This window comes from Stylophora pistillata, chromosome 8 (assembly GCF_964205215.1).
Source record: "Stylophora pistillata chromosome 8, jaStyPist1.2, whole genome shotgun sequence".
Taxonomy (NCBI): domain Eukaryota; kingdom Metazoa; phylum Cnidaria; class Anthozoa; order Scleractinia; family Pocilloporidae; genus Stylophora; species Stylophora pistillata.
The window spans coordinates 33136134-33148880 of record NC_142526.1 but is presented as its reverse complement, the minus strand read 5'-3'; the positions used below and the strand labels follow the sequence as shown (position 1 = coordinate 33148880).

The following is a 12747-nucleotide window of genomic DNA, read 5'->3' as shown; positions in this document are numbered from 1 at the left end:
TTTTTAATTGCGTGAAACTTCAGTTATAGGTCAATGAGAATATTGTATTTACTTTAGAGGCAGCTGTATGTCATGGTCAGTTTACTAACCTTGATAGTACAGAATCGCCTCCGACACTCATTCGCTTTGAATTCGTTCTCCAATCGCACACCTTCGTGTAGAATCAGATGAACCAATTTTAGACGATTTCCGAAGCCACGAATATGCTATCAATTGCTCAATTTCTATTCTAAAGCACTATTTCCGACATTGCCTTCTTTTTTGTCGGCGAAAGCGCCTTCTATTGACATATCATTTGCACTGGCGAGACGGTTGTATTCTTTCTGTTACTTTGTGTTCGATCTTCAATGAAATAACTTCGGCACCCTTATCAATAAAATTTTTTCACCTTCAGTAAGGCAATGGATACTCATATTTATTGCCTTGAAGACTTCAAAAGTGTAATATTGCTTGCTAAAATAGTGTCGGTATTGCCCAACATTTCACTTACTCAAGAATTAAAGCGTTCGTATCAACCATGATATTTCCGACACTCGTGTCCACACAACCACTTATTTACCTTTGGGCTTTCGTGGGGAAATAAACTATTAAGACAAAGCAGCAGCGTTGTTATTATAATCGATAATGGGTGCTTTTATTTCCCCAGCATCAGGAGATATTTTGCAGTAAGACTTTAATAGACAGCTATAGTCGAGCTCCATGTAAGGTTACTATGCTATAATTCTGGGACAAATGTCGACTACTATAGCGAAACGAAAACTTTAAGATATGGTAATCAATCTGCCAATAACCTTTAAGTGATTAGGAGATAAAACATTATAAATATTGCAATAGGAGCTAGATACGTTCTTCGTGTTCACTTTATATATTGCTAAGGCCGTGGTCTTCATGCCAAGGTTTACAAACTCCTATAAGTAAATATTCCGAACGTGCTTTCGTATTTCAATATTTAAGGGGGACTAATTATACCACAAGAAAAAAACCTTGCTGATATCAGCCGTACAGGAAACGTATTTATTACAAAGCAGGTTAGCCAATCCCCAGATATTTATTTAGGAATATTCCGAAACGTTTAATAAACTGGTGGTCTGTATTTTTGGCCTATTTGGAGGCAATGTTTGTCAACGTCTCCACGCGAAATGTAAACCAGCTCATAATAACAATTTTTATTTTCTGAGTCCTTCAGCATATTACTCCATAATTAAAAAGGGAAAAAAAGCTAGTTAAAACGAAACACAAGTTTAAACTGATCAACCACAGAAATCAGGAGTAAACCCCGCAAATGAACTGATAAAGATTATATACTCTTGGCTCAGTCTTGTGGCCCCCAATATCGTTTAGTAAAAGGAATGGTGGCATGCTTTTCAAGTTCGAGATTTTGGAAATTACCAGACAGAATGTTTTCTACCGAAAGCTGTTTTTTTTTCAAACTAACTCGTTGTATAAATAATCTATACCAGCATTGGCACACTCCGAGAGTGCAATATGTCCAAAATTAATTTCCAGAATCAAGATAACAAAATAAACATCCCGCAGGCATTCATCACCTAGAAAAACACTATGAATTGGGGGGAAGGCCATTCGAATTGTTTATAAAAGACATGAGCTAGTTCCTGGGTGGAAATGACAAGGTTGTCTAATTTCCCCTTCTCTAGCGTTTGTACAGTTTATCGTAACAAAAAAGGGCTCTCAAAGAGTAAGACCACTTGAGATAAAGCTGCACTATCGGCTGGGCATGTTATGAAAGGAAATTAGGGCTGTAAATCGCTGCTCCTGAATATGATTGAGGTTCAATTCTTTGGCAAGTTTTTATTTGGGCAGAGCGTGGCTCCCTAAATCGATCGAGTAGACAATACGATTGAAAGTGCAGATCGAATCGCCCTTTTTCGCAATCAAGAAAAAACTAATATTCATTTCTAGGATTAAGAAAATTAAAGATACAATACTCCGTTTTGCTTGATAAGCTATCGCTTCATTTCACGAGAGGGACAGTATTTTTAGACTAGAAACTTCGAGGCAAAATGTTCATTTGCGGCAGAAGTAAGGAACACAAAATAAGAATTTCATAAGTGTATATGTTCGGAGGGTGGATTGATGCAGAATGAAAGGGGATGAAGAAATCTTGAAGGAGTCGAACTCAATAACATGGAAACCAGATTTATTTTTCACACAGATACAAGATATTTCTAAATTAATTTTATGCATTAGAAGTGATCAAACCACATGCTCAGTTAGCATATGCGTAGGCTATGGACAGCTAATGGTGAAGCTCCTATTTTCGTAGCTTTACTGTTTTGCTGGGAAATCTAGAGTTTCAAAAAATACTCATGATGAAAATGAAAACGCAAGGGTTAGAAAGACAAACGAGTGAAAAGGATCGCTCTCTATATGCATACGAAACTAAATAAGAAAATCGAAACATCATAATTGCACACTACTCAAATTTTATGAAGTATACGATATTTTTTATTCCTGAGGAGAAAAAATTTAGTTTAAAACAAGCACCGCAAAATCCCCTTTCAAAAATGAGTTATTCCTCTCCCAAATCATACGCAATAAATGTTTACATTTAATGCGGCAAAAGTAATCCGGCTTCTTCCCCGGTTTGTTCTTTCTAGCTGGCTTTACACTCTTCAACATCTGCCGAAAGCAATTATTTACAAACACTTTTCTGCAATCACGTCTATACACCTCCCACGAGCTTCTCTCGCAGTTGATTCAACGTCTTTTTTATGGAAAAACCATTCGCCCTCACCTTCAAAATCAACATATGCCTCGCGAAGACGTTGACATTATTATGTTCCCGCACTCCTTGACTTTCAATTCCAAACTCTTTATTAAAAATTAAATTAAAAGTTTAAACAGCCGACCCACAGCTGGACCGGTGAGACAACCTCCGCGGACCTCGTCAAACGCTAGCATAGGTCAGTTTAGGTGTCGCAATATACAGAGAATAGTGTTTTACCAGTTCGAAAAAATGACTTAATTACTAAACATTTTAGTTCAGCTAAATAGAAAACGCTGCTAACAGACAACAAAATAGACACTCCATTCTGTTTTATTTTAATAAAAGATCTGTGTTCTGTTTCATGATATTGCGCATTCTGTTTTGCTACGGAAAAGGCGTGAAGAGTTTAACAGGTATTCAGAAAATCATACCATACTGTGGACCAGGTTTTAGAATAAACCAAAAGGCCTAAATGGAATCAAACACGAAAAATTAATCCAAGGTAATTCCTTAAAAAACATGAACGGTAATTTCTAGATATTTCCGTGACCACTAGACTAACGAACTAAGTGTTCCACTAAAAAGCAAGGATAAGTACCTAAGTATATATATTTTTGGGACGTTTTTCCAAAAATGAAAGGCAACATAAATATGGCTGTGTATGTGTGGAAAAAGAAAAAAGAGACAAAGTTGTTACGTAATTTCGACGTGTAGCGCAGCGTTTAAGTAACTCACACAATTAACGAGTTGTATCATGTAAACTGCTTTTCTACATATTAAAAGAGCATCAGGAATATGGGCTTGAGTGAAAATAAATAACTTCTGAACACAAATTGGTCTTCAAAGTGATTTCCACTATTTAGGAGGCGTTTTGATTTACATTGAGGAATTCACTAATTTCCTTTACTTTACTCTCCACTGATACTTTTTTCTTTAACTCCATCAAAATACGGAGTCATGTAGAAGAGCCACGAACACCACTGATTTTGAAGCGCGTGCACCAAAGCAGACTGGGTCTTTGAACTATAGGCGAGAGAAGTTACGGAATTTCAATAAAATATATTTTAAACACTAATGATTATTTAGTACAGCGAAAAATTCCAAATCGGTGATTTATTTTAATATTTTTAACTGTGTAAGTTTGTTTTTTTGTAATCCCTCATTTCAGCGACCAGGCGCATTTTCCTAATTGTTTAATTACCTCATACGAAGAACCTAAATTATTGGTGGATATGCAGAAATTTTTACTTGGAAATCGAAAAACGCCTCTGAATTACTAACTTAACAAGTTTCAGTTTGATTTTCCATAATGGGTAATGAATTGAGATCAATGTGAGGAGCGCTAAACAATTGCTTTATTTTACCTTTAAGACATACATTATATGTTTCGATATAATAATCTGAATTTAAAAGCTAATCCTTACATGAAAACGTTCTCTAATTTAGAGAAACTAGGTAGATTTCGAGCATTTATGCATAAGTCAGATTCCACAAAAAAATCAGTACTGTAGGTTTCTAATAAAAATTAAATAAACTCGTAGCTTGTGTCGATTAAAGGTTGCTATAGAATTTTCCTTCTTTCTCCCGTGGCTCATACTTTAACCTACATTGGAGATTATTGTCCAAGTTTCTGAGTACACCAACAGCTTAGAGAAAGCCTTTTATATCTCTATAAAGCCCGAGACAGTGCTCTTTATCACAGAGCTTACTGCTAGCAACAGAACTTCAGCCTCGCATCGTGTTTTATTTAGCATGTCAGGATGTGTTTGTAGTTTGTTGACTCTATATGTAGCCGTGAAACGATTTAATGAAACTTTTACATCTTCCGTATGCCGACTGGTTTTATGCGTTTATCGAAAGGTGAAATAAAGGATTAGGTGTTGAGAATTACTGAATAAAAGTGAAATACGTTTTCCTGTAATTTCTTCAAAGCCGCCGGCTCACACATAAATGGGCTGAACATTTGCGCAACTTTTGCACCCTGTCCAATTACTGAAGTATTATTCTATGTACTTGCCACGTGTATTAGCACTTGGGTTCTACAAAATACCGCTTTCTTCACTCAAAATTTACTCAGTTAAGCTCGCAGAGAGGAGAATACTTGATGCTCATATGAGTGGGTCAGTCAAGACAAAGCGCCAGTTACTTTTTTCCGTTTGTTAGCGGCTAGTTAAAAAATTGACTGCCATCTAGTCAATTTACAGCCTTATAACGTTCTTAAATGAGTAAAAATTGACTTTTCATTAACTAAGCGATTTAGTGTAATCGAAAACTTTGATTTTATAATAATACTTCGTACAATGATTCAACGTCCATAAATTTAAGTGGAAGTATGAGTTTCTACAAAAACATTGAAATACGGGACAACGAGTAGATGAACTAAACTGTACACGTCGGTATATTTGCTAACAGCTTTTAACAAAATGTAAGGTACCGCGTTGGATTTAAGTTACTGTACTTTACAAAATAGTTAAAAGAAACAATGACAATAAGCGAAAAGCCACTTCCGTTTGCTATTAGCTTCTGCATTTGGTTTTTGCGTCTACTTAAGACGATGGGATGCCCGCAAAGTGAAATTGAAGTAATCATGAGGTACTTTAGAAGTGTCTTCACCAATTAAACTAACAATTTCAACGTCGTTTTGATCAGCAATAAATTTAATAATGTCTCTGCTTGCATTTTTACATCCTAAATTGCCAAATAATGTCTCTATATCTCTACTATACCTTCAAATGTTTCTTTCTTTGGTAAACTCGCTAGGTTTCAAGAGTTCGTGGCGCGCCGTTCTCACGAGTGGAAATCGGTTTGACGCGCCGCGTGCCACGGGTACATTCGACTACAGTACGGTACAGGGGCTATGCGGCTGGACGCCGAAGACGAACCGTACCAGTTGAGATGTGAGAAGTCAAAATTGGGCCGCAGAGGCATGTATGGAGGCTCCAAACTCCTGTAAGGTACAAATCCATCGCAAGACTGAGGCCGGAAGCTCTGGTAAATGACACTGTGGGTACTGTGATCCGAGTGTGTTGGTTTTGCGTGAGTGCTGTGTGTTATATGATCCTCGCTGCTCGCCGCAGCGTGTTCTCCGTGAGGTAGCAAGGGTTCTGCAGGAAACGATGGCCTCGAGTCAGGCACTGAGAAGTGGTACCTGCTATCGAAGAACCCTGTGGTGTCGTGTGGATAGAAGCTGAACTGAAACGGCGTCCCGTGAAGAAGCTTGTTTCTTTTGTTTGTTTTATCACGTTTTCTTGGTTGGTATTTGTAATCAGGATATTGTTGTTTATGCTCCTCTTTCAAACGCTTGGCTTCTTCAAAGTAATTCGCTTTCTCGTCCTCGGACAGTTTTTGCCATTCCAAGCCTAGTTTTCTACTGATGTCAAAGTTGTGCATCTGTGGATTTTCGTTAGCGATGACCCTCCTCCTTTTCTTGGACCAGAGGATAAAGGCGTTTAATGGCCTCTTAATTTTCTCTGAAGTCTTTGAGGTGTCCGTGGAGCAACTTGAATCACTTGTGTTCATCTTGTGCGTAACGCTCTTGCAAACTGTCGGAACTGTCCAACACCTCCTCTCATTAAGCGGTTAAATCCAACGTCCGCCTTCAGTGCGCACTCGCGAATTGTTACGTTTGAACAATTAAATTTGGGCTCTGCAGTTCTCCGATAGTAGAGCACTAAACACAGGCCCCTACATACACGTGTTAATTACCTGTAGCTCAAAAGATACAATATTGCTTGATATAGTCCATAAATCCTCCCACACAAAGTAATTAAAGCTCTTTGAATAAACTAACTGTTTTGTTATTGCTGGTTTTATTGGCGATACATTCTTTGTCTTTTAAGACAAGTTAATTTCAATACAGGGAAACGAGAGCCCTACTGTGCTTATGTAAACAAACAAATACCCTTTTGCGAGGCGTGATTGATATTTTTATAGACTTCTTCTGTAAAACTGAACTCATTGTGTGCTCTGTTTACAAATCTCTGAATCGCACTGTGAACATAAATCGGTACAAGTTTAATATGTTTGGAAATTAGCATTTTTCATCTCAGAGCGCGCGCTATTAACAACTTTTGTCAAAGAAAACCAAACATCGAAGGCAAGAGAGAAAGCGTTAATACGACCCGTTTGTGTGATTAGACTCGCATCAAGGCCACAAATAGCACTTTTCTTTGAGTAACTCGAGTGTTTTTTTGGAAGTTTTTGCGGCGAGGTTCTCATCTCTAAATATATATTACAAATCTGCCGATCACATCTTCCGACTTGTTATAGCATTAACAAACTGTTCTGTGTTTGAGAGTTGGTCTCTATTTACCGATTTGTCAAATCGCCTGACAAAATTTCGAAGGGTCAGAAATAAATGAAGACTAAATTTTCTTTCACGTCGTGGGAAGAATTTGCGGATTACTCAGTGAACCTATTCTGCAACCTGCCAGTTCTGCTTGCTTCTCAAAAGACCGACAAGTGCTTTAAGCCGACATGATATCGCTTTTGTAAAGCCAGGTTGTCATATAAAAGGACTTCAAAAAAATGCCGAAGAAACAAAAGATTAGCAGTTTCACTTTGTACAATTCCCGCTATTCGTTTCTCTTTTAGCGCCGTTTTTATTGGAAATACATTTTATTACAATACAAACAGAGCCGGGTTGGACAAAGCGAGCACGAGAGCCGGTCAGAAGAAAAAAAATTTCTGTTCTGCACTAATTTGCATCACTTTAAAGTCATGAAAGAAAAGTTCGTTTTTCCAACGCTGCAGTGTAAACTCACAAACAAAACACAAATTTCACTCTATGTTCTCTCTCTGTACACAAACAGGTCATGTCCCCAACGTCTTTAAGGCCATGAACGGTCGTTACAAAAGTTGCATACATTACGTAAGTCATTTTCGAACTGCATCCTTACACAATACCAGAGAGGTAAAGTTTGAATGACCAATTTTTTTTTCTTGATGCCAACTATATTCTAATTGATTGCAATTCGTCCGAAATTTGAGCGATAATTATAAAAAAAGAATAAACCGCGCTTCTTGTTTATTTTGCTTTTAATTTATTTCTTCAGAGAAGTTGCGAGATTATCGCGCAAAAGCTTAGTAAATGGAACATGCTTTGTGAAGAGAAACTTTAAAATATATCAAATTATAGTTCTCTAAAAATCAAGAGCTTTAAATTTATATTTACGCATAAAGTAGTCCTGAAAGAAGGTCGTGATTCAACAAACGGGTTTTGTAATACTTTTTGATTAGAGTTTGAAATAAGTGTGCCTTATTTCCAGAATTTTCTCGCCTCCTTAACAAACCGGCGAGTTACGGTAATGCCGACAGCACATCAAACAAAAGCACATCTGATATTGAACAATAATCACCGGCTTGACACATCAGTTCCCTAACAGTACTATAATGAACATTTACGCGTTTGGAAACAGTGTTCTAAAGAAGCTTAAGACTATGCTATATTCATTATTGATGCACACTAAGAATACACTAGGTTCCGTTTAGCCAAAAAAATGGAGGACTTTATCTTCTGTGGGAAGGCGGCATATTCCCAGGAAGTTTCTTATCAAGAACTTTCGTAAGATGCATTTTGGAGAGAAAAAAAAAGTTCTCTCGCGTTGAAAAAACAATCGGTGAATCAGAGACCTGAACGTAAACTCTCTCGTGAGAATCTTTTTCGTGTTTGTCGAGCCTCGCTCTTGTGCATACAAAATTCATTCAGTTTTGTTCATTCTGGTTGTCAACGGGACCATTTCCGCTCATAAGTCAAACAACAGACAGTGTTTGGACACATTTAATTTCCGTGACTGAGTTTGGATTTAACAAAGAAAAAAACAGACAACTTCAGTACAACAGGCCTTAGACGTCTGCTCTCAGGCATCTCTGTTAAACAAAGCATTTCCTGTGTCTTGTACTTTATATCTATTTTTATTCACTCGACGACGAAGCCATCATTCTGTCTTCTCTGCACAACCTTCCAACATCGCTGATTGCAGAGGTATACAAAAGAGATTGTCAATGGTTTGACGAGCGTCAATCTCTCCATGCCCCCTTTCACAATGATGCATGAGATGGAGCCTGGAGCTTAGCTCGCTGGATGCCAGATCGTAAAGTCTGGGTTCCAGTCTGTGCAAGGTCATTTTTTTTGTTGGGCGAACCAGAAATCTGTCAGGGAAACTTGTTGAAATTCTGAAGCGACCACGTGGGATAAAAATCCATCCCATACAGCCAAATGGAGTCCTAATATTTCTAACTGCAACATGTCTCGCTACATTTCAAATTCGCCCCACCATTTCGCCCCTTTTTGCGGTAAGAACGCCCCACCCAATATAACAACTTCACCCTTTCTTTACCGGTGCGCCTTCACTCGGCATAGACTTGAGGAATATACGTTCTTTCATCGACATTATTCGCTCCTCCTAATTAAAGACGCTTTATCGATTTTTTTCAATCAACGTCAAGATATTGCGCATGCTTAGTTTCTGGCCAAACCAGCTCTGATTCAGTCTAGGGGAGAGTCGAAAAAAGTACGTAGCCAAAAATAAAGCAAAACCAAAATGACAGAAATAGAGAATAAAATGAAGAGGTCTATATGAATTCGATTCGTCGTGGACAAGTCTGAGTTGTAGGGATTTTCATAGAATAACGATTGAAATAAAGGGTCAGTCACACTATTTCTATTTCATGGAGTAGAAAACAAGAAATGATTTAAATCACGGTGGGGAAAAGATTGCGAGACAAAAAACTCGCGAGACTGAAAAATGACATGAAAAGCATGCGGTCTCCTAAGTCAAACGCAGTAACTTCAATGCAGTGATCGGGTGTTAATTAACCCTTGATATCGAGTGATTTCAGTGTAAATTAAATGAACTGTGAAACAACGATTTTAATCAAACGGAATTATGTCAAAAGTTAACGGCTTAAAACTGGTGTTTTCAGTCAACGGAAACAGAACTTGACGGAAGAAGGGGAACATTATAAAAAGTGGTCTGTGAAAGTGAATCGCCCATAAGATACTCCACAAACTCTATTCCGGTTAGTTCTTGAAATATTTAGCTGAAAAGGATGTTTTTCTCAATATGTTAAAATAGCTGTTGCTTTAACAACAGTCTACATTCCCAAATTAATTTTTTGCGCTAACCCCACCTAGAGTGTATAAAGAAAAAATACACAGCACTCCTTTTTTGATAAACATACCCCCGTCGAATCGTATTGATGATATAAATATTTATCTTACCAGTGGACGTCATGAATGATGAGGACGGCACAACAGAGAAAACAACGTTATAAAATCTTGAATTGAGGTCTTCAAATATTCCATAATAAATCTAATCTTTTTAAACATCTCCATAAAAAATTCCAAGAGGAAAAAAGGCTAAATAATCAAAACAGACAGTAGCAGCTGGGTGAAAAAAAAAATATCAAGTTGCTTATTTTGCGGCAATAGTATAGGTGAAAGGATTACAAAACTAATCCTTAAATTAATTATATTCTATTTTCTGTTTTTCCGGAACATGGATAACCACCTGAAAGAAATTAGAAAATTTATCAGTCAAATTGATTACCAAGTGCCAGGAAAGAGTATCGTCCCATTAGTTTTTTCTTCGTTGAGAATTTATGCGTTAGTCTAACAATAGACCAACAAAACCAAAAGCGTCTTACAGATCACAATCCTGAGGTACTCTCGACTTTACAGAACCCGTGGGAGTCAACTTGCGTCAGTTTTTAGTGTCCTGTAACGTAACCCTGGATATTACGGGGACCTGTTCTCTTGAGTTATTGTTGGTAATGCCAAACTTGATCGCAAGATTGAACGAAGTCGAATAATGTCAATTAGTATACACTGCAGAAACGTATACTATAATAATGTTAATAGAAAGGATTAGAAATGTTTGACTTATTCACCTAAGGCTGGTTCTTAGCTCCTCTGGAGATTCTTCCCCGGTTCTCCGTTCCTCGCATGTGCTTGACGGAAAGCAGCATAAAGTGACTTCCTTGCCTGAATGCAGTGGCCTCGGCCGGAGTTTAAACGGTCGGCAGACAACTCGATCCTGAATCGGCTGCGTGCTGGCAATCAGGGCAACGCAGGAGCACCTCACGACCCACTGTTCAATTTATTCCCTTAAGGAACACATCTAAGCAGTGCGGGGCTATTCACATTCTAGTCAGCAAGAAGCTAAGGGCACTAACACATATTTCAATCTGATTGGTCGAGCGGTTCCTTATAAGACACTATATATACCCGTCCACGCGGTTTATATAAAATGTTGAAATAAAATGTTAATAAATGTTACTAAAATGTTATGATTTTAGAAATTTCTCTGTTGTTCAGCTCTGAAATTATACTAAAACAATTATTCGCCTCAGGTTCGGTGAATATTGTCGAATAATCCCCTCGACTTCGTCTCGGGGATTATTCGGCGATATTCACCTCGCCTTCGGCGAATAATTGTCAAATATAACGGATTGCAAAAAAAAAATAATGGAGTCACGATGACCCCGAAACGTCGAGTAATAAATCTTTCCTGGTTTTTTCTATGCAAAAAAAAAGGTCATGATATATTTAGGCTCCGAATTAGCAGTAGGCCACAATTCTCGAAGTGACCTCATATTTCTTTTTATTACCGTGGGTGTAAGAAGCTCCATAGGGTTTCAGATCAAAAGGCTCCGAATAAAAGGTAACCGAAATACTTTTCATCCCCGGTTAGCCTGTGGATCGGCAAAAGCTTGGATTTTTAACAGTCTGGACAACTCATAAAAACCTTATTTGGACTTCTATTTTATTTTCAAAAGGACATTATCCAAAAATTATCAAGACTATCAATAGCCATGTTATAATTTTTTCATTTTCTCGATTTCTTTCTTTTCATTTCATTTCATTTCTTTTATTAGTAAAATTACTTTATTTAATTTGCATCAATTTTTATTCATTTTCTAGTATTAGCGCGCGAATAAATAAGTTATAATAATATTTTTAAGCTCTATTGTTTCACTGTTTTAGTATGTAGTAAAACAACTAATCACCTCAGTCCACTTCGGTGAATAGTTGTTGTCCATCATAAAATTTTCTTCATTTTATTTTGTCAGCTGTGCTCGCTCAAGTTCACCTCTTTTGTTAATTCCAACCAATCACAAATCGCATCTGCGATTCATTTATGGAAATTTCATCATCGTAGGTTATAATGTAAACAACAACGAGCGACGTCATTTCCAAAAGCTGATCTTCAACTGTACTAAACCAGCGTCCTTTCTAGCTGAGGTCTCAGTAGAATCTCTGATCTTGACTTGAAGCTATGGAATATTTTGACGAGTACGACCATTATAATTTCGATCCGGTAGCGAATGCTATGAGTACTTCGCGAAAAGGGAGGACCAAACGCGAAGCAAATTTAAACACGAACCGACCAAATCCGGGAGGACATGAACGAAAGGTTACAGAGAAACTACGGAACACTGAAAAGAACAGGAATGTTGTAAAGGGACCAAGATCAAAATAGAAGCAATTGCGGATCGAACAAGCGAACAACTTAACTTTCCACCAGCAAGGACCACGCTATATTGGAACAAGGCCTACGATAGTCGGAAATGAATCAATTTTTGTCTGCCTATGGACATGAGGTTTGCTGCTTGTTGTCGAAAGCAGAGTAATGCCCGTGACAAAATTATTGCTACAGGGGTAGTGGTAAACTTAGTTCTTAAATCAAACTATACGAATCGTTTTCACTCGACTGTGATGGAGAGATAAATATCAACAACAGCTACGACGAGAAGGCATACTACAAATATCGCTTTGGATTATTGTTTAGCAGCTCGAATCAAGCTCCTCAGTTCCGGTTAGAACACGGCTCAAGAGCTGCCGAGACTCGTCTTTTAAATGTAATGAGTGGACGTGCAATGTAAACGAAAAAATAAATCATTTGAAATAATTTCGCAAGTGATGCAATATTGTGCGGATGCCAGAAATCGGCTGCAGTAAATTAATGCACCTTCATCCTCAAAACATCCGCAAATGCTAGACCTCTAGACATTGGAAA

At 37.7% G+C, this 12747-nt stretch overlaps 1 protein-coding gene and 1 long non-coding RNA gene across 2 annotated transcripts; both read right to left on the bottom strand.

Annotated features, from left to right (window-relative positions):
• Positions 1 to 3040: 3040 nt before the first annotated feature.
• On the bottom strand, positions 3041 to 6488 carry LOC111325857 (sex-determining region Y protein). The gene has a single exon (XM_022929773.2). The coding sequence runs from the start codon at positions 6245 to 6247 to the stop codon at positions 5516 to 5518; it is 732 nt and encodes a 243-aa protein (XP_022785508.1). The 5' UTR covers positions 6248 to 6488; the 3' UTR covers positions 3041 to 5515.
• A 3091-nt stretch (positions 6489 to 9579) lies between these two features.
• On the bottom strand, positions 9580 to 11168 carry LOC148725913 (uncharacterized). Its single transcript, XR_015991067.1, has 2 exons — positions 10619 to 11168; positions 9580 to 10239 (listed from the first exon to the last, which is right to left on the bottom strand). It is a non-coding gene; the product is annotated as an uncharacterized LOC148725913 (long non-coding RNA).
• Positions 11169 to 12747: the final 1579 nt, after the last annotated feature.